Consider the following 25,544-nt stretch of genomic DNA (forward strand, 5'->3'; position numbering starts at 1 on the left):
GGGGGGGGGGAAAACTCATGTTAAATGGAAGTTAATGATCCTGAAAGAATTTGCAAAATGAGAATTAGGGAGGAATACTGATTAAAACCCATGCACAATCTTTATCACAAACTCGTACGCCTGGGAGAGAACCAAGGACCAGCAGAAGTGAACACTGCCATAGCCGTCGTGAGGAAATTTGAGTTTCAGAAAACCCTCAGGTGGTGCCAATATTAATTTTATATGGCCGCTAAGCTCAATTATATTTCAAAGGGGGTGCAGTGTAATGTCACGGGGAAGTCTACCGTAAGGTGCTTGAATTCAACACTGATCTAGTAGCTTTTCTCTATCAATTATCTAGTGATGACAATTTAGAAATACGGTGCGTGTAAACATTTTTGCGATTAAATTAAGTAACAGTGAAGTTAGTAGCAAGCAGGAACAAATGATTTGTCCTTTTTGGTCAGCTAAGCGCAAAACCCCAAATTCAACTGCCTGTAAGCATGCAGGATCTTAACAGGACTAGAGCGAGAGCAACAGTCCCAAGTTAAGGACTGGCCAAGGATCTATTCCCGCTGCAAAAATTGTTTCCCTATTTTGCGTAATCCTAACCCATTTAAGACATACATGAATTGAGCTTAGGACCTTCATTGTTTGTATATTTAGAAGACCTATTACTCAGAATGCACTGTGTCCAGAAGGAAACTACAATTACAATGTAGTAAATTTCAGTATCTATATTTAAAACCATAATTATAATACCAGAACATTGTATAATAACTTGCATTTCTAAACGTTGATAAGCTGTTTCATTGCACTGTAATTACAATCTATTAATATATAGTTTTTGTACTATAAATCTTGTACCAGTGTGAAAAATTAAATCTCTAATGTTCCATGGTTATGCCCTTTAAGCTAAGTAGGTAAGGGCATAAGACTTAAGGTAAGTGAGTAATGGAAGAATTTAAATGAAAATGCGGAAAGAAAATACACCGAGAAAATACATTTTCACGATGTTCACCACAAACTTACTTTGTCGGGGATCGAATCCTACGTACCAGAGGTCAGCGCTCAACAGTTCGCAGCAACCTGCAACATGAGCATGTAAGTTTGTGAAACTACGCCTAACAGCGCAGAGAATCAAAATTACGTTTAAGTGGCATGAATCACTCCAGGAGAAGCCTCTGCGTCCTCCCCTATACACTTATTTTTAGAACAAAAGACTTCGTAGTTTCACAAACTTACATGCTCATGTTCCAGGGTTTATGATGCGGACTGTACCACAGTCACCATGCCCCCCCCCTAACTGTTTCGAATTAAGAGCTGGGTGAATTCGTGCTTTCCCCACGAGAGTAGTGAAATTGCCTAGTTGCCGTTGTACTAGTTTCTGAAACTAGACTAGCAGTCACATTTTAGTTTAGCTTAAGATTTAAACATTTACTTCTCATCTCGTGGGCAACAGACGTGGTAGAATTTCTACCGTAGAAAGCAAAAGAACAAAAATTAGTTTTACGCTTATGTTCTTTACGTTAAAGAATACTATTAAAGTTAATCATGTAAGGTTTGCAGTGGCGAATCTTGCCCGGGGCTGGGGTCCTAGTATTAGTTTGAGTGAAATAATCTATATTGTTTAAATTTTACTATAAACTTCATGATATATCTATCAGTCTGGGTTCAGGCTCCCCTCCCCCCTTCAGTTTTAATCTTCAAAATCTGCTCCTTAAGGATTGGTGAAATCCAATCTTGGAAACAACCGAGAAAATCTATGGAAACTGTCCAAACACTTACGACCTTGAATTAAGATACAGATCCCAGCACCACATGAACGCAATACCATAGGCAACGTGAAGCTTCGTGACCCCAGCAAAGAAAAATCTAAACTGCTAAGGCAGTATTACTCAACTAACTTTTATGAAAAAAAAAAAAAAAAATTCAAGTTATGCCGGCAGTTGAAGCGATCAGCATCCCATGTACAGTCAGCGTCAAAGTTCCTTTAGTTTGGTGAAATTAGTTTCGTAACTACAGAATGGAAGGACAATTCTAGTAGTTTTCAGTAAATTAAAAATAATTTACTTATAAGTTCCAGTCTTGAAACAAACTGTTCCATTTATTTCCAAACTAACTTAAAGAACTTGTTGCCGACTACGAGGAATAGATATCCATCTTTACCCGTCAATGTTAGATTTACTCCATTAACGAACTTGGCCAAGAATATAGCTATTACACACACACACACACAAATCTGTTCAAGAGTTAACCATATTTACCCAACTATAACACTACAATTCATTTTGAAGAGCTTTCTTGAGAATTATTTAAGTAATCCTGAGCATATCATGGACCGAAAGGAACAGGAATGAAGACTTACTAAAGGAAGCTAATGAAAGACGAGAGATCATGGTAGTAGGAAAAAAGAACAGTATACTTGGCCATCTTCGGCACTCCGATTAGATCAACGTGCAGATAGAAAGGAAAACCAGGAAGAGGAAGACCAAGGACAGAATATTTAGATGCAGTTATGAAGAGAAAGCATAGAACAGCTCTCCCAAGGGAGAGAAGTTTTGATGAGAACAAGACTTCTAAGGCATGTTCAGTGCACGAAGATGGCAAAATAAAGAGGTCGCTGAAAGAGCCACCTCAAAATCCTGAAGAAAAAAAAACCTCAATTCTCACTTTAATGTCCTTCGATTATACCCTTTAAGCTAAGGGAGACATTATTGGTGCAAGTGAACGATGAAACAAATTGGTGGAATGCTAACCTAGGAGGGAATGGAAGTAAGTGCCCCGAGGAAACCGCGGACATTATGTCCACCACAAACTTGCTTATCCAGAGATCGAACCAGGGACCCGACACACTAGAGGTAAACGCTCTTTCTGAGCCAGTCCCCCCTATTGTTACATCGGAATTTTACTTAAACACTACGTACAAGTCAGTATTAATGCTATTTTTCAAAAAAATAGCTTTATGAGCTTCCATAGTGCTATCAGCCATCCGCAAAAAGGGAAAAAATATCCACAAAAAGTTATGTTGTGCTGGTGCACTCTGATATCCGCATCTGCGCCGACACTCAACTTACAGCAGAAATATTAAAATACCGTTGCAGAATTAAAAAATCAGCATCCCGTGTTCATACTTTCAATTACAAACTCGAACACTGTAGGAGCTGAAATTTAACCGGTCAAGTACTAAGCATTGGTCTGGAACTTAGGTCATATCAATTGGAATTATCAATTCATACAGATTTTTCTGTTTACATCTGCACAATTTCGCGAGCAAATAGTTACTTTATTGGTATTAGGAGGAACTAAAGATAATGAAAACCAATGTAAAGTGCACTTAAAGTTTTTCGAAAATCTTAAGACCTAATAGGTTACGATGATCCTCTGAACTCAACGCAATGGCAAACTTAATTTACTTTAATTACTTTCTCATACAAAAAAAAAAAAGATTTATCATGTAGGCTGAAAAGACGATTAGTGAAGTAAACGAAAAAGATGAAACCTTACAGTTTAAGGTATTTACGTTAAGAGATGGATGATTAAGGCAAATGAAAAATGGAGTAAATGCTGTAATGAAATAAGGCGAAAACTGGTACCCTGAGAAAACCCATGGACACTGTTCTCCACAAATTTACTTGGCCGGGAATCGAACTAGAGATTTCACGCCGAGGCAAGTGTTCTACCAATGAAAAACCGAAAGTGGCATAAGTTAATAGTGGCATAAGTTAATAGTGGCATAAGTTAATAGTGGCATAAGTTAATAGTGGCATAAGTTAATAGTGGCATAAGTTAATAGTGGCATAAGTTAATAGTGGCATAAGTTAATAGTGGCATAAGTTAATAGTGGCATAAGTTAATAGTGGCATAAGTTAATAGTGGCATAAGTTAATAGTGGCATAAGTTAATAGTGGCATAAGTTAATAGTGGCATAAGTTAATAGTGGCATAAGTTAATAGTGGCATAAGTTAATAGTGGCATAAGTTAATAGTGGCATAAGTTAATAGTGGCATAAGTTAATAGTGGCATAAGTTAATAGTGGCATAAGTTAATAGTGGCATAAGTTAATAGTGGCATAAGTTAATAGTGGCATAAGTTAATAGTGGCATAAGTTAATAGTGGCATAAGTTAATAGTGGCATAAGTTAATAGTGGCATAAGTTAATAGTGGCATAAGTTAATAGTGGCATAAGTTAATAGTGGCATAAGTTAATAGTGGCATAAGTTAATAGTGGCATAAGTTAATAGTGGCATAAGTTAATAGTGGCATAAGTTAATAGTGGCATAAGTTAATAGTGGCATAAGTTAATAGTGGCATAAGTTAATAGTGGCATAAGTTAATAGTGGCATAAGTTAATAGTGGCATAAGTTAATAGTGGCATAAGTGTGGAAGGTTTAGTTTTAGTGTCCCTTTCAGCAGAACCAAGCTTTGAGACCTGAATCTACAGATTAACGTGGGATTCGAACTACATAAGCTTCCACCGGAAATTAGTCCAGGTCTCTCACGCCAATGTGATACTAACCACTTATCCACGATCTCTAGTACGATCTCCGAAAGAGCCCATGGACATTAAAAAAAAAAAACTCGTAGCTTGGGTCGAATTAAGGATCCCTTGCACCCGATTTGAGCATTATTACTGAGCTTCCATTTCCCCATTCTTTGATACGACTAATACAAGGAAATTGTTTTGAAAAATGCACGAATAGCATTTTTCTTTCACACAACCGTGTAGCAGCGTTCCCAAAATTACAATATATTTCTGACAAGACAATGAAGTCCTATCGCACAGCTTCAAAATTCTCAATTACGATACGGTCAATTTCAGAACAATGTTCAAGGTGGTGTAGCCAATTTATAAATCCCGTGGGTCTGAATGGAATAAGGAGAAGGGAGATACTTTGGGGAAGGGAGATTAAAACAATGAAAATAAAATTTGACCCAATATTACTGTAAGTCCTATTCTTGGTAACTTCCTTCTAGTTTCACGTGGCACTGCCTACATAACGAACATTTTAAGTAGCCACGGAGAAGTTTATTCTTCTAAAAATTCAACTCGTCCAAACGCCCTTTTGCACGATGAGCTTAGTAACAAGGTTAAAGTGTTGATTCATTCATATTACGATCATTTACAACTTTTCAGCTTGTTGACAAGTTTCTTCTCCGAGGCTAAGGGAATATAAATTATGGAAAGAGGAAAGCTGAAACAAAATTTAGAACCCCAAGAAAACCCACGAACAGTTTTTATTCACAACAAAATTCACTTTTACAGGAGATGGGACAGCCAGGGACTCTCCACACACCAGTCCTTTGATGTCTAAACTATTAGTTACGGATAGTTAAAGGAACAAATAAAATTTAAATCATTCGCAGGACGCCATTTGGGCATCAGTACTTTAAGTGTTCAAGTATAATGAAGCCGCAACTGGCAGGCAAAATCATATGCACATCCACACCAGGCCCGTATCCAGGGGATCTAGGGGGCCCGGGCCCCTCAAATTTTCACGGAAGGCTTGCAAATGAACTATAATAGTGATGAACTATAATATGGTTGGATCGCCCCTACATTTTTGGGCTGGCTACCGGCCTGATCCACACTAAGTATGAATTTCAGGGAACACGATGGTTCAGTAGTAGGGCGGTTACCTCGAGTGAGTTCGATCCCCGGCCAAGTTAATTTCAGGTTGACAACAATGTAAGTTCTCAGGGCGCTCCCGTTTCCTCCCACATTCACATTCCACCAATTATTCCATCATTCACTAGCCTTAATCATCCATCTCCGTTAGCGTAAGCTTATGACATTAAGATTTCATAAGTGTGAATTTAAAACCGTTCAGATCAGAGGTTCCCAACCTGGGAGCATAAAGACCGAGCAAGGGGGGCACAAGCTACTAATTGAAAATTATACATGTAGGACCATTTGAAATTACTATTTACAATTTTGGTTTAGCAAAATTCAGACTACATTTGACATTTTGAATTGGGAGGAAGGCCAAGTACGCAGGTTTTACAAAAGGGACCACAAAGTAAACAAAGCTAGGAACATTTAGGTTAGATTAACATTACTATGTTCATTTTCTAATTAGTGTTAAACCTAAACATTGGAAGTAAAAATAAAGTGAAAGGTTTGCGTCCGAGAGTAATTCCGGCTAGGCTAAAGGAGAAATGAAATGGTGGAATGAAGAAGTGGGAGGAAACAAGATTTCAGAGAAAACCCACGCACATTTTTTTTTTTTTTTTAAAGTTCCAAAACTAGTTTTCTGGGCTATATGTTTATACTGTGGTTTTCTCAATTATTAATTCCATTTCAATTACCAATTTTACATGTATACTTCTGAACCTAAATAAAAAAAAATGACCATTAGTTCATTACGAAAACAGCCTGGAAACGAGGACAATACTCAAGATATACAACCTATCCAGTTTAAGGAAAACTGGATTCACTCCATAACACAAACTGCTTGTTAGAATAGTTCAACGATTCTTACTAGATATTATCTATACAACGCATATTCATTGACACCACATAAAAGCAATGAAATCATTGGCGTCTCTGGCATGTAAAATTTGGGGGGGGACATCAAAGGAAATGATCTAACTGCTAGTATCTCAGCGGAATTTTAGATTATGTCACTCAAAATATTGGGAGGGACGCGTCCCCCCCGTCAGAGACGCCCACTAGTCCAATTGAAGACTGAAGGAAAGGAAAAAAATATTTGGAATTTAGATTCTCATTCAGTACCGAATGTTATACAAAACCTGAAACTACAGCTTTACGAGATCCAAATCCCAACGGAATCTAATTCTGGCCTTTCGCCCAGGAAAACAATCTAAGTGGCGTAACAATGTATAGTGGAAAGACAAAGAGGGAAAGGGTAAAGATGTTTGGAATTTAGTAACAAAATTTTGTCCCACTGTATGCCCTTTAGGGTAAAGGAATGTTGATGGCTGAAAGTGAATGACATTTGTGTTCAACCAGAAAGACCTGATTTATTACCGTTATTAGTGAATTCGCCCGTTAACTACTAAATCTTTGGGGGAAGATTCATTTAGGGTTACTTTTCAGCATTGAGTATTATGAGATTTTAGTCTATAATATAAAAAAAACACCAAGAATCGAACCCAAGTATCCAGTGCACTGTAATCATGAAAGTTTAGGGAAAGACTAAACAACTAGTAAAATGAAATTACTTTTACGTCACATGGTTATTCTCTTCAGGCATAAAGACTTTAATGATTACGAAAGAATTTTTCGAATGAGAAAGTTGGACGAAACGAAACTTTCTAAGTCCAATCGTACGATGTTATCTACCTCAAACTTACGCACCATCGGGTGGAGGATTCTCTAATTCGATGCCCAGGCTAACATTCTACCATTGATACCCGTGCCTCCAGACTACAATTTATAAAATTCTTAAGACGTGCAAAAAAAAAAAAAAAATAAATAAAAAAATAAATAAATAAATAAATAAATAAAATAAATAAATAAAAAATAAAAGCAAACCGCCAATTAATTGTAGCGGAATAATTTCAATCTCTTGGAAGTTATTAGGAATCTGACAAAACCAACGCACAGGGTGTTGGTCCACCACAAAGCTCACTTTGCGCGAGCTGGGATCGAACCAAGGAGACCATGTATCAGAGATGAACGCTCGTTATAAAATTTCGATCCCAGCTCCTGAAGTATTAAAAGGAAACACTACAATCCTGGAAATTTCAAACCAAGATACTTCCAAGTTACAAAAATAGCGTTTCCACAGTTTTACGAAACACTACTAAGTTAAAATTTAGTTACTCCAAAAATGAGGCACTAAAGAAATTTTTGCTGCGTGTACATGGTTACATATTTTCGAAAGGGAAAAAACTTTATGAAAGTCTTCAAAACTTCATAAATTTATATCAGTAACTAACTTTAAGCACGAAATAACTTATGTGCAAAGTACTATTAATCATTTAGGCCTATAGTTAAAAAAAGGGCTGAACTTTTATAATGCCAGCTCCAGTTGGGATCCCTACGAAGATACCGATTACACTAATGTTGGCGCGGGATGCCCGGGTTCGATTCCCGGCAGGAGCTCCTGTGGTTCGGATTCCCCGTTAATTAGTAAGTCTCGTTTCATATGACCTCGCTGCTGAAACGGACGTTAAACTGAAAATCAATTCAACTATTAATGTGAACATAATTAGTCCAAAACTTCCCGAACCTTTAAGCTACTTCTACAAAGCGAACCTACTTCTCGATGGGTAACGAAGTATTTTGTGAATTTTACCCCAATTCAATAACAAAGCATTAAATATGTTGTGTTACAGTATGACCTACTAACCAACTTGAATTATCAGTCGGGTAAATTTTAAATGCAGTCTACAATTGAGATTTATTAGGAAAATTAAAACAAAACTGAAGTTAGCTGTAACGGCATTTAGCTTACAATAAGTAAAATATTGTCCCTAAGTAAAAGTAGTTTTATTTAAATCTGTAGTTAAAAGCACGAAAAGTAAACCACAAAATCTTAAGTAATAGTAGCTATATATTATTCAAATTTATTCTAGAACAAAACTAAACACAATTTCATTCAATACTTCTATACTACTTAAGAAAAACTTTAAGTATTTACCTTTGCCCCCTTTGATGGATTGAGCTGAAGTGAAGAAAAAAGCACTAGCGATCGCTGAACGTAAACTTTGTCCAGCACAGAAGAGGGCAGGTTTCTACTCATAACGTCAAGATTCACGTGATTTGATTGCCATTTGGTCGAGGCGCAAGAAGCAAAATGAAATTTGTTAAACGAAAACATGACAAACATTGAAAACAAATATTTGTCTTTTCTATCAGCCGAATAATACTGCCACAAACTTTTTTTAGAAAATTTTCGCGAGCAAAGTGAAAAAGTGTTAGTTAATGTTTTGTTGCAAAAAGAGTTTTTTATTATTCCTAAATAGACACAGGAGGTTAAGTTCTCTTTCTAATTTATATTGCAATAAACAGTGGTGCCCACCCCCCCTTATGTCTATGACGCACCCCCCCAATTGTCTATCCGTAGGTGTTCTTCCATGAAAAAATCTTCTTTTCAATTAATTTTACCCCCCCCTCATCAAACATATTTATATAGATTTTAACCCCCCCCAAATATTTCAATGACGCAGTTTGCGTCATAGCCCCCCCTTGTGGGCACCCCTGCAATAAAAATGTTTTGAATTGATTAGTGGGTCAATTTTTCTGTCATATTTTAATACAAATATCAAGCAGCGATGAATCCATGCCGTGACTTCGGGTAGGGCTGCACCTACGGAGGGATTCACCGGGTCCCCTGCCCCAACACTTTTGTTTAAGCAGAGAAATGATTAATTTAGCATGAACATTTGATCTTACACTTCATCTGTACTATTTCTGTTCTTATTAAAAAAAATAGTTCGGTCATTTTTTTCTGAAAATGTAGGACACTGTAAATCAGTGGTAGAGCGTTTACCTCTGGTGCGTAGGGTCCCTTGTTCGATCCCAGCGAAATAAGTTTGTGATGGACAACACCGTGTCCGTGGGTTTTCTCGGGTTACTCCCGTTTCCTCCCACATTCCCATTGCACCAATACTTACATCATTATTCAGTTACTTTAATCATCGTTTCCCTTATCCTGAAAGGCATAATTGAAGGATGTTGAAGTAAATTTTTTTTTTTTGAAAATATAAGTGGAAGTACCGGTACTTTACAATTACTTATCGTTTGTTCAGGTGTAAAATAATACTTGTTCAACACTGCATAGACGTAGTGGATTCTAGTCTGGAATTCCTTCGAAACCTTGAATTCCTCACAACAAGTTCTTTTCTCCCCGACATTTCTAATACCCTCTGATCCATTTACAGCGCGACGCAGCAAATTCTATCAATTCTTCTCTACACCCACATTTCGAAAGCTTCCACTCGGTTTTCATCATTTTTTGCACAATGTCATTTTTTCCAAGCATGTTCTAATGAGCTCCTTACGAACACCATAAAAGTGGTTCTTCGAAAAAAAAAAAAAAAAAAGAGCTTGTTGTAATACAGGCGAGCTAGATATAACACATCAACATCGATCGGCAGCTTCGCGCCTTCGATAAGGTTAAAAAGGTGGATTTATTCGTGACACGTGACTTTACATCAGCCAATGGGAATAGCCGTCTGGAGATGTCCAGTTCTTTCCAAGGATGTTATAAATAGACGATCAACCCATACGTATCTTCATCCTATTGAAGCCAAAAAACAACCGAGCATCGGCACGTTTGATTGGCTACTCTCGTTTCTGCCATTGTCTGATTGGCTACTTTCGTTTCCGCCATGATTGTTGACTCAAAATATTGCGATCCTATTGGGCGGAGTGGGCAGAGTTGGGGTGGCGAAACTGTGACGTATGGCTTCAAGATTTTGTTGTAAGGGCAGATCCTCTATTTTATAAGACCCTTGGTTCTTTCAGTGTAGGAAATGGCAGGATAAGTTTCCGGTACCTGATTATGACAGCTGATCAAAAATAAATCTGCTACTACAACAAGATAGTGGTTGGATCAATGTTCGGAGCGGTTTCCTCAAACTACGCCCCCATCAACAGAACATACTTTGCTGTTATGATGGTCTAGAGTAGAATAAAGAGAACTTGAAGAGGCAGATAATTTCAAGAATCAGGGGAGTATTTAGGCGAAAGACGCTTACTGCACCAAAGATATCAGGTCAAGAATGACCATAACCAAAGAAGCATTCAACAAGGAAAGATCACTCTTCACTATAGTGCTGCCAAAATGTCTTGAACCGTGGCAAAAACATGTGCTAAAGCTCACTCATCCACACACCCACGCGTTGAACCAATAAGGGTTTAGCTGTTGCTAAGCGAGAAAGCCTTAGCGCAAGGGAGTGGAATTCCTTCAGCCGATAGCAGCGCTTGGAACGAAAGACTAGTTGTCAAGTCAATGTGGTATATCTATAGCAGGCTTAATATTAGGCTAAGGAAGAAGTTGGTCAAGTGCTATATATGGAGAATTGGACTGTATGGCTCAGAGACTTGGTCACTACAGAAGTTAGAGAAGAAATGTTTAGAGAGCTTCGAAATGTGGTGTTGAAAGAAGATGAGAAGATAAAATGGACAGAGAAAGTAACAAACGATGATGTTTTAAAAGGGATAGGAGAGAAGAGGATGCTTTTAGCCAGCATCCTTCGTAGGAAGACCAATTGAATTGGATACATCTTAAGAAAAATTGCCTTTTCATACCGCCATAGAAGGAAAGATAGAAAGAAAGGGAGGGATAGGAAGAAGAAGAACACAACTGATCGATGATTTGAAAAATAGAAGAAAGTATTGGGAGTTAAAAGAGGAAGCTGAAGATCGAGAAACGTGGAAGAAACATTTCCATGTCAAAAAAAAAACTTTTCAAAAGCAGAATAGGCCTACTTAATAATAACAGTCGAACTGATTTATCATGTCTTTTACCGTTGATGCAAACTTTCACTACCGATCGGTACAATATTCAACTCCATAAGATGCACCGCAAACTTGTCTGCAACCCTTCAGTAATGATCAACAAACATTCTGTTCAAATGTTACACTACAGTGGACACTCATCTTATGCCACTAACAGGATGGTTCAGACTCTGTATAAGTTCCAGCATGAAACCCTTCCTCATCCACCGGATTTTTGAAGTCTCTCCCATCGACTAATTAAAAATACATTTAAAATGGCCGGGATCCAAGCGTTTCTACATTTAAATACCCCCCAGGTCTTTAAGTGTTACAGGGAAGAAGAGCTTGCATGATGAATCCTATCGTTGGCTGAGAGATAAAAAAAAAAGTATTAGCTGCATCTGGAAATTATTTTGACTAACCAAACAGAAAGACCTGAAAAGTGTTTCGTAGGGAAGTGAGGGCAAAAGACTAACAAACAAGCAAAGTCGCGAATTATACACACCTTCATACAATTAAAACTTCATTTAAAACAATCTGTACTGGGTGAATAAGTAAATCTAATACATTTTCACATGTATTTCGAAAGTGACGTGTTGCTCGTCACGGTTTCATTTGCCACGACTCGATTTTCGTGTTGATTGCAACGATTTTGCCACAGTATTTGCATTCCTGTTTTATCAGATCTCATTATCGCGAAGATTCACACACACACCTGATGTAAAAGGTAAGGGTTGCCAGACATCTCTATTTTTTATCCCTTTTGAATAAGTAGAAGTGTTCTCGCCTTTGGGTCGAGAGAAGTCCCATTAGCCTAGTTGCTGACAAAGAAGCTTAAGCTCCAAGCAAACGAAGACAAAACTTCATTAATACCACAAGTGTTTCACAAATTGATATACTTCCATTTTTTCTTTTAACACGGTTCTTAATATTACCTCTTGTTATAAATAACGTTATATTTTCCTTTTATGTTATACGACCAAATAACTGGGTTTTATACGCTTAAGGGAAAAGAAATGAAATGCAGTCTAAAGGAGTTAGTGATGATAATTATGAATGTAAAATGATGGAATGAAGAAAATGGGAGAACCACGAGAAAGGTCACGTATACGGTGTTTGCCTACCACATGGCAACTTGATGTGAGCTGGGATCAAAGCAGAGACCCAGTGAACAATTAGCTAGAAAGAGTGAATACAATTTTAAAATGATTTTGTGAATTCTGTGTTATAGGAAGAGACGGACAGAAACGTTCTGTCGTTTGATCATATAAAACTGGTTAGTGGGCATTCAAAAGGGTTCTCGGTGTTTACTCCCCCCCCCGTCTTGAACAAGACACCATGAAACAAAGCAATAATTTACATTATTTCGATAAGTATTCAAAAGTTTGAAACGATATGAACTTGGGAGTTTGAGCCCTCTCCCCTTAATAAAATTCTATGTACGCTAATGAAACTATCTCTACATTACATCGGAACATAACAATCTCATATAAAGTGATTTGGTATCAAATTGACAAATTTCACATTACAGATATTTTATCAGTAGAGCCCGGATTTTTATGTAATATCAACTCCTAAAATACGTACTCCCATGCGCAAAAAAAAATTGCGCGTATACTGTAACTCACGATTTTTCTCAATTATTTCATTTTCCTTATGTTTATGGGTAAAATTCAGTTATTAGTATGTGGAGATAATAGAAAGCAATCCATCTAAGGAGATATTTCCAAAAAATATAATAAAATAATAAAAATATAAGCAAAAAACAAAATTATGTTCGGTTTTGTGTATACTGGCAATAATGTTTTCGAGGGAATTTTTGGAGTAGCACAGCACGATTGTAGAGGGAATTACAGAATTGGTAACAGAACAGTTGAATCAAGGAACAGGAAAGTGGAGTAAAGTATTGCATTTATTGGCTTAAATCTAGGCTGTAAATTGTCTGCCAAATATAAATTAGCTTCTGTAACCAAGATGTTGTACGGAAATATATAAACAAAGAGAAAAACTGTTGTCTTAAGTTTGGAAGTGACATGCTCTATAGCCATGAGCACTTATTTCTTAAGAAAAACATAGGCAATAAAAGAAAGTCTGTGTGGTGAAGTGGGTGGAGTGACGGACTAGTAATTCTTATACTGTTTTGACCCCAGATCGAATCTCATCCGATTATGTTCAATTTTTTTTTTGCGAAATATTATAGAAGTGTATAATTTGTATGTTAATAAAAACTGAAACAATACAATAAAGAAATAACTTTTTGTTTCCTCTGATGACGTATTTATTTAGAATTAGTGTACTATTAGTAATAGCCATTGCTTTCAGTTTATGCTGTTATATAGCTTCTTTTATCATCCTCTTTTCTTGAAAAAAAAAAAACAAAAAAAATTATCTCCAATAAAGTATGAAAAATATATATAGACAGAAACAGACATCTTAGTATCAAACGTGATTTATCATGATGAAATAAACAAGTTTCCCGTTATTAAAAAAGAAAACTATAGAAAATCATTGAATTTGGTCTTTAGGTTTTTAGCATGCTATATATATTATATTCTTAATAAGACTATACTTTATAAGGCAAGATGTGCGATCATATCCACAAATTTAGCTAGTGGATGAGAGATGTTTTCGGCACAAATATTTTACAGGTCTAGGTGCATGAAACACCAATACGCCATGGTCTTGACCTTCGTTTATTTCACATTATTATCCGACATATCATAGCAGGTAAAAAGCAGCATCAATTGGCAAGAAAAACTGCAAGTTGTGGTCTTAGTCTGTTTTTGATGCTCCGGACTCGATCGCCTAGCACGCCCATCTATACCTTGATTCATACGTCTATCATTCAGTGCAGGCACATATCCAGCTTTACTTTTCGGAGGGGGCCCGACGCGAAAGCTCGTAAGCACGTAATTCTAATGTTTCAAAAATATCAATAATAATAATAATAATAATAATAATAATAATAATAATAATAATAATAATAATAATAATAATAATAATAATAATAATGCAACAGTTCTGTATTTCTCTTAAACATTTCTTACTTCTCATTTATGAACCGGTCAAACTGCATTCTAACACAAACGAAATCAAAAAAATATTTTCTAGAGACATGTAAGGAAAAGTGTCTGCTACGTATATCACATCACAAAAATAGCAAATGGCAATGAGTGTATCGTTCTAACACAGTAATGTTATAAACAGAACGGAAACGAAATTGTAATCCCATTTAAAAGTGTTCTTTAATTCCACCTGGTATCAATGGCATTACGGTATATTCTTACAAGTAACACTACCCAAGTGTAACACTCCGATTTTGATAAAATTTGACAGGCAGATACTACACATAAAATAAACTAATACATGTTTTTTTTTATTTTCTGCGGAGAGACGGTTTTAGGGGGAAAAAGCCCTCACCCAAAATTTTGAAAGTTAACGCCCGAAAGACAAAAAAAAAAAAAAAAAAAAAAGTGGACCAAAGTGAACGAAATTGTGCACAGATATGGCAGACGTAAAATGAAGGAATACGTGTTTTGTATTTTCCTGGAGAAACGGTTAGGTGGGGCACAGACCCCTCCAAACCTTTGATCATGAAATATCAAAAGTGCTAGTAACAATATGTCTGATGTGTGTAAATGACGAAGAATTCCAACGACACTTTGTGTATGGACAATACGCAAAAACTAAACGAATACCTGTTTTTTTATTTTCTGCGGAAAAATGGTTTTAGGGGACAAAAGCCCCCATCCAAAATTTTGAAAGTTGACGCCCGAAAGGCAAGAAGAAGTGAACCGAAATGAATGAAATTGTGCAAAGATATTGCAGACGAAAAATGAGGGAATACGGGTTTCGTATTTTCCTGGAAAAAAAAAAGAAAAACGTTTGGGTGGGACTCAGACCCCTCTAAAACTTTGATCGTGAAATATCAAAAGTGCTAATAATAGTATGTCAGAAGTGCTTAAAGGACATGAAGAATTTGAACGACACATTGTGTAGGGACAATACGCAAAAAACAAACGAATACGGGTTTATTTTCTGCAAAAAAAAAAAAATGGTTTTAGGGGGCAGAATTCCCCACCCAAAATTTTGAAATCGTGCATAGATATTCTAGACGCAAATTGAGATAATTGTGTTTCGTATTTTCCTGAAAAAAAAAAAAAAAAAGCGGTTGAGTGGGGAACGGACCTTCTAAGCTGTTGATTACGAAATATTAAAAGTGCAAATAAGTATACGTCAGAAGTTCCTAAAGAGTATGGAGAATTGCAACGAAACTTCGTATAGGGACAATTTGCAAAACAATAAATGAAATGTGTTTTAATTTGTACGACAAAACAGTGTTGGGGCCTAGAGCCCCTCCTAAAAAAAAAAAAAAAGTAAATATTACCGTAAAAGTGCAAGAAGGAATGGACCGAAGCAAAGGAAATTGTGTGTAGATATTGTATAGACTGTATGTAAAATAAGGACTTTCGTGTTTTTAAGATGTCCCTATCAATTTTGGCACATCAACAACAAACAGGAAATTAATCGGCACGTGTTTTTGTTTATGCGGAAAAACATTATAAGGGTTAAAGTTGCCTCGTGATATACTACAAAATACGCTAACTGTTTGTGCTTGTTGATCTGCCAAATTTGAAGAAATCTCATGGAGACGCTTGTGAAACACGAGAGGCTTTATTTTTCATATCCAATATCTACAGACAATTTCATTCGCTTCGGTCCTCTCCTTCCGACTCTCAACGCCTCGGTCCACTCAACAGTTTTTTTTTCTTTTCAGGAAAATACGAAGCACGTATTCCCTCATCTTACCTCTACAACATTTGTGAACAATTTCATTCAGTTCGGTCCATTTCTTCTTGCCTTTCTTGCGTCCAATTTCAAAATTCTGGGTGGGACCTTTTGCCCCCTAAAACCGTTTTTTCGCAGGAAATAAAAAAGCCGTATTTGTTTATTCTTTGCTTATTGTCCTAACACAAAGTTTTGTTCCAATTCTTCGTGTAAATTTAGGCACTTCTGGCATACTGTTATTAGCACTTTTGATATTTCATGATCAAAGGTTTGGAGGGGTCTGTGCCCCACCTAGCCGGTTTTTCCAGGAAAATACAAAACACGTATTTCCTAATTTTATGTCCGCAATATCTGTTCACAATTTCGTTCACTTTGGTCCACTTGTTTTTGCCTTTCGGGCGTCAACTTTCAAAATTTTGGGTGAGGACTTTTGCCCCCTAAAACCGTTTTTCAGCAAAAAATAAAGAAGCACTTATTTGTTTATTTTATATGTAGTATCTACCTGCCAAATTTTATCAAAATCGGAGTGTTACACTTGGGAAGTGTTACTTGTTAGAATTATAACAACAACGCATTGTCCACAGTTTGGACACTGACTCAAAGTAATCTGACATAAAAGAACCTCAAAAAGGAAAAAGTAGGTTTATTAAAAAGTGCTTGAGGTTTGGTAAGGGACAGCTTCCAGGACCTCACGCTGGATACGTCACTGAGTCAATGCATTGTATTTGTTTCTTGCAAAACATGATAATTAGATGCGTAATATGTAAAATTATATCATAGTTTGACTTTTAATAGGTCTTTCCTTAATACATCCATATTATCCGGCGTTCTGCCTGCCTGTTTCATGTCGGATAAGCGAAACTCTACTGTATTTTCAAAGACAGCATATACACAGGGGCTAGAGGTCTGCACGGGCCGGAATTTTTAGAACGGACCCGTCCCGTCCCCTTTAATTTATAATCTATAGGCATTAGCGGATTAAGGGCGGAGCCAATGGAGCCCAGGCTTCAGGGCCCCAAGCTCAGGGGGCTCTTTAAAATCCCTCTGTTTAATACTAAAATATAGTAATCAACTTATTATATTATAGGCTTCAGACCGATGCTATTTTTTTTCCGTTCGTTACGCTCACGGTATCGCTAGATTTAAGTCTTTCTATCAGCAGCATTTACCTGTTAATAATGAATGCAATTATTTAATTGTTAATAATGAATTTCATTAAATTAATTATTCTAAACTTGGAGCACATTCAAATATTACAGCATAGTTCTCAGTAGTTCCATAAGCCTATGAGGCTGTGGAAGGCAGAAAAGAAAATTTATGCACTGGAACTATTCTTAACATAGGGCCCCCTTAAAACAGTCGGTTCTAGGTCCCCAAAAGCCTTAATCCGCCCCTGTCTATAAGCAATATTTCACGAAAAGCTGGTATTTTTTAACAAATGTATTCATAAAGTAGTCCCTTTCTCCTTTAAGTAATTTCAGAGCCCACGGTGTTTAAGTGGTAGAGCGTTCACCTCTGGTGCATGGAGTCCTTGGTTCGATCTATGCTCGCGCCAAGTGAACCTTGTGCTGGACAAACACTGTGCGTGGGTTTTCTCGAGGTTCTCCCGTTTTATCCCACTTTCTTCACTCGATCATTTAATTCATTTCTTATCATCACTGTCTCCTTTAGCCTATCCGGCATAACCGTGGGACGTAAAACTTAAAGATTTCATTTCAAATCATTTCAATCAAAAAACAGTTGCAGGAAGTATGTAATTTCGAATAAAACAAAATACTATATACAATTCTGAGTATATTATTATTTTATGAAATTCTCGCGAACCTTATTTCTAAATCGAAGGGTAAGAAGACTAAATTCACTCTCTTATTATTATAGATCCATTTCAATTGAAGCAGTTGGAATAGTTGAAAAAAAAATAAAAAAAAAACACCCTATATTCCAGTGTGCTACAATCGGTATAACGCGGCACACTGGTGTGTCCAGCAAAGTGAACTGTGTGACGAAAACTTTTTCCAATTATTTGCAAGAATATTTGTCGAGCTTCTGTTATTTATTATTATTATTATTATTATTATTATTATTATTATTATTATTATTATTATTATTATTATTATTATTATTATTATCAACGATTCTTCCATGGATCAGCTGTATGTATACGGTTAAGCAACCACAAGTATCACATTGAAGGAATGAGTATAATTATTTACTTTAATAGTAATACAAAATAAATTTGCTTGTATATTCTACCGGGAATAACTGCATCCGTCTAGAAAGCTAGGACTAACAACAAAGGGATCGGAAGTTGTGACCACACACCGCCCCAAATCGTGAGTGCCACAAGTTCCCTTCTACGCCTTAGCACAATAAGGGCTGTTGCGTTCAGGGAAAGAGAGAAACAACTTAATTCCATTGCAGTTATATGCTTATTAAATGTTAACTTATATTTATAAATTATGTAAGTGATCGTATCGTTTTCTGTTTATTATTATTATTATTATTATTATTATTATTATTATTATTATTATTATTATTATTATTATTATTAATTCTTATTATTATACATTTCTTATTACGTTGATTGCCATGTGTATGGAATTCCATACACACGGCTCTCCTGTGCAGTAGAGCGTGATTATTTTCCATACGCAAACAATGTAGATATTCCAAGTTTGTTGTGTTCGTTCTTTAGCTGTGTATGTAATTAGATACATATGGCGTAGAAATCAAAATTTAATGTCCATGCCACGTATATGCAAAACCATACACAAAGACATTTATGAACAAAGACATTGAGTTTGAGTTTAACGTCTCGCTCAGCAACGAAGCTATATGAGACGTCGGCCTACTGATTAACGTGGACTCCGAAGCACGTGAGCTCTCGCCGGGAATCGAAGCCGGGTCTTCCACGCCAAAGGCGAGTACGCTAACCGCTTAGCCACTAAGGATCTCATGAACAGAGACATTTAAAACAAAGGCGAAAACAAAGATGTGTGATGTGATTTTGAGTTTAACGTCCCTTTCAGCAGCGAGGCTATATGAGACGTGGACCTACTGATTAACGTAGAATCCGAACCACATGAGCTCCCGCCGGACGAAAACAAAGGCCTTTGGAATTGACAATAATCGTTTGGACATTTCAGTCGCACCTACCTAATATTAACAACATTTCTACGATAATTTCGTAACATTGTATTATTTCTTTTGTTGATTAGCTTGGTTAGGCTTATTTAAACACTTTTTTCTTTGCACCGACGTGTCACATCTCTTGGATGAAAATACACTAGCTCTCACTGGAAATCAAATCCAGAACCAATGCACTTGAACCATTTGACCACAACAAGGCACATTTAAAAAGAAGTTTCGATTTTGTTCGGAAAATTGTGATTAGGTGTAACATTTAAAAATATATATTTAAGAAAGGATACGGAGCAAACGCACTGTACTTTTTCGCTCGAATTTTTTACACTGACTTATGTTAGGCTGTAACTATTATTGAAACATTTATTTGGGAAATTGCGAATAAAATAATGTTTTGGAAAACTTTGGTAGAAGAAACTTCAGGCCCAAAAGTAAAGTACCCATTAGTCATATTTTTGTTAGAAATAACTTGATCCATATATTAGAATTATTAAGGATATAATTGTATGTGAACTATAAGCAAAAGCGTCTGAATAATTTCTGAGAAAATCATGAAAAAAGTCACCCCCAAGAATAAATGATCCCTTGTGGATCTTTTCAGGACAAACGAGATATGCTATATTGTTAGTGTTTTCGTAAAACATTTATTTATGAAATACGAACACAATCGCCTGAGTCGTTCTTGAGAAAATCGCAGGGTAAAACTTACTGTCAAAAGTAATATACCATTTCTAGTTTTTCCGGATGAGGGAATTATACCATATAGCTAGGTTATTTATGTCACATGTATTTATAAAATATGAACAACAAACATCTCTTGAGTGTTTCTTAGGAAGGTCATCGGGAAAAGCTTACCCCCAAAGGTAAACTCTTCTATCAGTAATTTTGACAGTATATCGAGTAATTTTTAAGCAAATCGTCGGGAAAAAATTCACTGTCAAAGTATCTCTTTTGGATTTTTCTTTTCGAAACAAGCGAGTTATACCATATTGTAAGATTATTACAGAAAATATTTTACTGAAATTAGAACAAATTTGTCTCAGTTATTACTGAGAAAATTGTCCAAAAAAATTCAACCCTTGAGAAAACCACTTCTTCTGTATGTTATCGGAATAAACAATTTATGCTGTATGTTAGTTTATTAATGAAACATTTCTTTACGAAATATGAACAAAATTGCCTGAGGCGTTAATGGGAAAACTATCGGGGTAAAGCTCACCCTAAGATTAAGCTACTCCTTCGAACGAGTTGTTTGTTAGGTTATTAATGATACGTTTATTTATGAAATGTGGTTGAGAAAATTGTGCAAAAAGAACGCATACCATACAGTAAATTACACCATATATATTTTTTCAGAAAAATTATTCATATGCGGTGGAGGTTCGTTAATAAAATATATATTTATAAAAAGTAAATAAAATCGGCACAGCTTTTTTTACTTGAGAAAATTGAATTGTTTTAAACTTTAATCCTTCAGTAAATTACCCTTACTTTTAGATGTCGAAGGACATAAAATTCGAAAGATAGTATGTTATTAAAACGTTATGTCAAGAATTCGGTCCACATACGTTGAACAGCATGGCCTCTATTTGAGTGCGTGTAAAAGCGTGACGAACCGAGAGACGAATAGATGGACAGACATCGAAAAATCATTTTTTCGATATGTAGGAGCCATGTAACTTGAATTCATTGAAATCTGGTATTCGGTTTTTATAACTATAACCACACTTTCTTCTTTCGTCGCCCGAATGTGAAAACGAATAGGCCTACACCGACACGTAATGTGATAATTTGTAATCCCAAAAATTTAATTTGTTATGTTTAATGTGTTGTCACGCTAGAAAAAGAAGCTTAAGCATGTTAGATCATTTTATTATCAGTTTTTCACGCTACTGTGTAATTCGTCGGAGGCATTCGTGTTATTCACAAAGAGAGCTGTAAAATTTAGTTTTGTTTAAAGAAAGCATTCTTGATTTTTTTTTACACAGACTTGCATTTGTTGCACTTGTTGATATGAAACAAAAGGAGAGAGAGAGAGAGAGAGAGAGTCAATACTCTAAAAAGGAACACACACACAGAAACACTAGAACAGACAACGAGCTATGGCTGTGATTGTGTTCCTCACGCTGTGTATAAAGCTGCAGGTCGCGCTTGTTTTGTTTTTTACAGACACACTCGCAGTGAGTTGAAGTTTGAAGTTACTTCTGCTGTGTTAAAAAAAACGGAGAGGGAATGATTAAGCATACTATACCATAAACTAAAAACAATCGCTATTAGTAATAAATAGTAAGCTAATTCTAAATAAATACGTCATCAGAGGAAACAAAAAGTTATTTCTTTATTATATTGTTTCGGTTCTTATTAACATAAAAATTATACACTTTCTACAATGTTTTGTAAAGAAAAAAATTGAACAGGATCGGATGGGATTCGATCTGGGGTCAAAACAGTATAAGAATTACTAATCCATCACTCTACTCACTTGACCACACAGACTTTCTTTTATTGCTTATCTTTTTCTTAAGAAATAAATGCTCATGGCTATAGAGCATGTCACTTCCAAACTTAAGACAACAGTTTTTCTCTTTGTTTATATATTTCCGTACAACATCTTGGTTACAGAAGCTAATTTATATTTGGCAGACAATTTACAGCCTAGATTTAAGCCAATAAATGCAATACTTTACTCCACTTTCCTGTTCCTTGATTCAACTGTTCTGTTACCAATTCCGTAATTCCCTCTACAATCGTGCTGTGCTACTCCAAAAATTCCCTCAAAAACATTATTGCCAGTATACACAAAACCGAACATAATTTTGTTTTTTGCTTATATTTTTATTATTTTATTATATTTTTTGGAAATATCTCCTTAGATGGATTGCTTTCTATTATCTCCACATACTAATAACTGAATTTTACCCATAAACATAAGGAAAATGAAATAATTGCGAATAATCGTGTGTTACAGTATACGCGCAATTTTTTTTTTTTTTTTTGGCGCATGGGAGTACATAAATATGTAATAAAAATGTCTTAACAGGTTGACTGCCATGAGCATCATATGTGGTGCTCACCTTATTTTTCTGTGGGGCATGACCACCATATATGATGTTCATGCTCGATATCACAAAGTACTAACCTATTCAGGTTCTTGAGCATCATATATGATGCTCATTGTCACAAATTACTGTGAGACCATGAGCATGACATATGGTGCTCGGCTCCCATTGGTACATTTTCGGGAGAAGCAATATATCGCGACAAAAATGTGACATGACTATCCATAATTGAGCCAAAGGTAAGAAGAAATTTATGGCCTCCTGGGAGCAGTACCCTCAAATCACCTTGGCAGTCAACCTTTAAATATGTAAAAATGTAAATTCATGAGGAAATATGTACTATGAATATTTATTGTTAGCATTAATTTTTATTATCTTTTAAGTTTATTTCCTCACAAAGGGATATGTTTGTTTTAAAAGGACAAAAATCCAAATTACAAAAAATATTAGAATGCTTGCATTAAGTGTTCTTGATCTTTTACAATGTACATTCTGATATTAGCCACAGTTTTATATATTTAATTATTTAATATACATGTCATAACCAGATACATTTCAAAATGTTCAGAAATAAATGTTCGTTGTCCACATTTTTCACTCGAAAAGCACTTATAAAAATTCAAGATGGCTTTGATCTTCGGGCAGGTACTGTTTGAATATATTCAATTTGCAAACATTCAGAAGCAAGTGTTTGTTACCGAACTGATAAATATGTTCTTGTACGTAGAGAAACTTCTCTATGTCGCAAGAAGTAACCGGAGCATACTTCAAAAGGTGAATGAGGTTGGGGAAATATCAGTAGGAGGGTTAACTGTTTCACCATTGAAAATGTGGATCGCTGTCAATAACCTGTTGTAACCTGGGTTCATTTCAGTCACTGCGTCAGATTTTCTTTGGATTGTCTCTTCCACATCTCCTTCGACAGTAGCAAGTTTCTCTCCTGCATCCTCCATGGCTCCCAAAAGAGAAATCTCAACAGTTTCAAGTTTGTTGATGCTCATAGCAATCCAATCAAGATTACTGTTTATGTATATCATATCGAAAGCAAATTTGGAGTTCTCGAAGAGATTTTGAACAGTGCGTACAGACACAGCTGAGTTCACCGAAAGTGAATCAAACACAGACTTCTTTAAAATATTCGTTGTAAAACTTGCTCTTATCTAAATGCCTGATCTAGTAATAATAGGTTCCGGAGGAAGTGGTACTCTTGGCAATTGTTTTTTTGTAAATTTATTTACTGACCTCAGGAAACTTGGCTCTAATCTCCTCAGCAACATGTTGGAAAGCGTGTGCCATACAAGGGAAGTGGATCAAGTTACGATAAAACACTTTAAGTGCCGTAGCAGCTTTTAACATGTATGACGCACTGTCTGTACAGTACATAAGAAGAACTCTCTCTTCTTGTACGCCATCTGGATACAATACTTTAGGACTATGATTCACAAATCGTGCTATCGTGGAATGATTTGCACGCTCTAGAACTTTGCATGCAATGAGATGTGGTGTAGATCGAGAACTAGTATATAGCTATCCAACTATGAAATAAGCTGCATACCGTCCCAAAACATTAATTGTCTTGCCGACGGAAATCCGTACATATAAACTGCCTATTTCTGCCTTAATTGATTCTAAAGCTTCTTTGAAGAAAACTGAAAGATATCTCTTTCGAATGATTGACTCGTCAGGAACTTTGCGGCCACAATATTTTCGAAGGAAATCCAGGAACTTCGGAATTTGAATTTCGTTCCAAGAGATGTTTGCTGCAATCTTTTCTTCGCACATTTCTTTGTGGAGCACATTGAATGAACAATACTCTTGCATCTAGGTCAGTAGAATTTGTTTCTTTTCACTTCGTAATTGTTTGCTTTTAACATGAAGTGCGAATATATTGCTCTAACTGAGACTTCAGAACAACGAACTTTCTTTTCACCGTACACTCGACGAAAAAATCTATGCCGTCGGTGATATATGCGTCATGAACTGCTATCCAAGACCGCAACTTTTGAGATAACGTGAAGGCAGATGGAGTGATTGTGGCTTTGTCCAGCTGAAACACGGATTACATACTGAGGCAAATTCTTTTTAAAAACTCCATGGTTAAAATGAAAAGCCGATAAATTATATGTACCAAATCCCACGGTTGCGTTCACAATGCTTCAATCAGGATTTGTTGTCGCCAGCTGCAAACATGAAAACTCTCACAACAAGGAAATAGGGATGAAAGATGTGTACCGCTGAGCTTTGTACTTGCTCGCTTCCATTGTTCGTTCTTTTTGCTCACTGTGCTTTGATTATCACTTCCTGTTTGCGAGCTGGAAACTAAAACACTATCGACTCCTGATGTAATCGTTACGATGCGGCGATTTGATTTGATTTAATTTTGTATGTATCGTCCCTTTCAGCAACGAGGCTATATGAGACGTGGATCTACAGCTTAACGTGGAAACCAAACCACAGGAACTCCCGCCGGAAATCGAACCCGGGTCTGCCACGCCAAAGGCTCGTACAATAACCGTTTAGCCACGAAGGAACTCAGGTTGAAATTTGCCTACGTAGCAGGAAGGTAGGTTCAAGTCCTCTTACCTAAGGTTAATTATTGAGGTAATAATTCGGTAAAGTAAGGGTAGGATACGCAAACCGCTTAGCCACGTGAGAGCTCTACGATGCGGTGAACCAGAGGCTCCTGTGTACGTACAATGTAGGCAAATCGCACTTTTAAATAAGTGTATTGTCGGGAGTTGAAAATGGAAAGAGGGAAGGAAGAAGAGACTGCTTAAATTTTACATTTTATCTATCACACTAACATGTAATCCAAAAAGCCAATGGATTTTTCTCTTAAAGACTGTTTAATGTAAAGAATATTTCATATCTTAAGAATATGTAACATTGAGTAAAAAAATATATAAAAATATGTAATAAAAAACTTGAATATGATATCCCTACTGACGCATTTCGTTAATATTTTTTAATACCACTGATGTACATATATTTAAAAAAGTCATTACATAGAAATCCGGACCCTACTTATCACACTAAAACGAACGTTGTGAGTAATCCATGCCATCTATTTATATCTGGTTGTAAACCTTAAACTGTTTTCTTTAATTAGAAATTGTTAAATTTGTAAAAGCAAAATATAGGAATAATGTAATAAAGTTTTC

The 25,544-nt window shown here is 36.1% G+C and overlaps 1 protein-coding gene across 1 annotated transcript in view; it reads right to left on the minus strand.

Annotated features, from left to right (window-relative positions):
• LOC145678831 (chorion peroxidase-like) overlaps positions 1-8,724 on the minus strand; it is a 73,481-nt gene extending 64,757 nt beyond the window's left edge. Inside the window, exon 1 of the mRNA XM_081749377.1 lies at positions 8,589-8,724. Within this exon, the coding sequence (XP_081605503.1) occupies positions 8,589-8,690 (102 nt within the window). The 5' untranslated portion in view covers positions 8,691-8,724. The remainder of the gene's footprint in view (positions 1-8,588) is intronic.
• Positions 8,725-25,544: the final 16,820 nt, after the last annotated feature.

This window comes from Thermobia domestica, chromosome 2, assembly GCF_964235325.1.
Source record: "Thermobia domestica chromosome 2, izTheDome1.hap1.1, whole genome shotgun sequence".
In the NCBI taxonomy this organism is placed as follows: Eukaryota; Metazoa; Arthropoda; class Insecta; order Zygentoma; family Lepismatidae; genus Thermobia; species Thermobia domestica.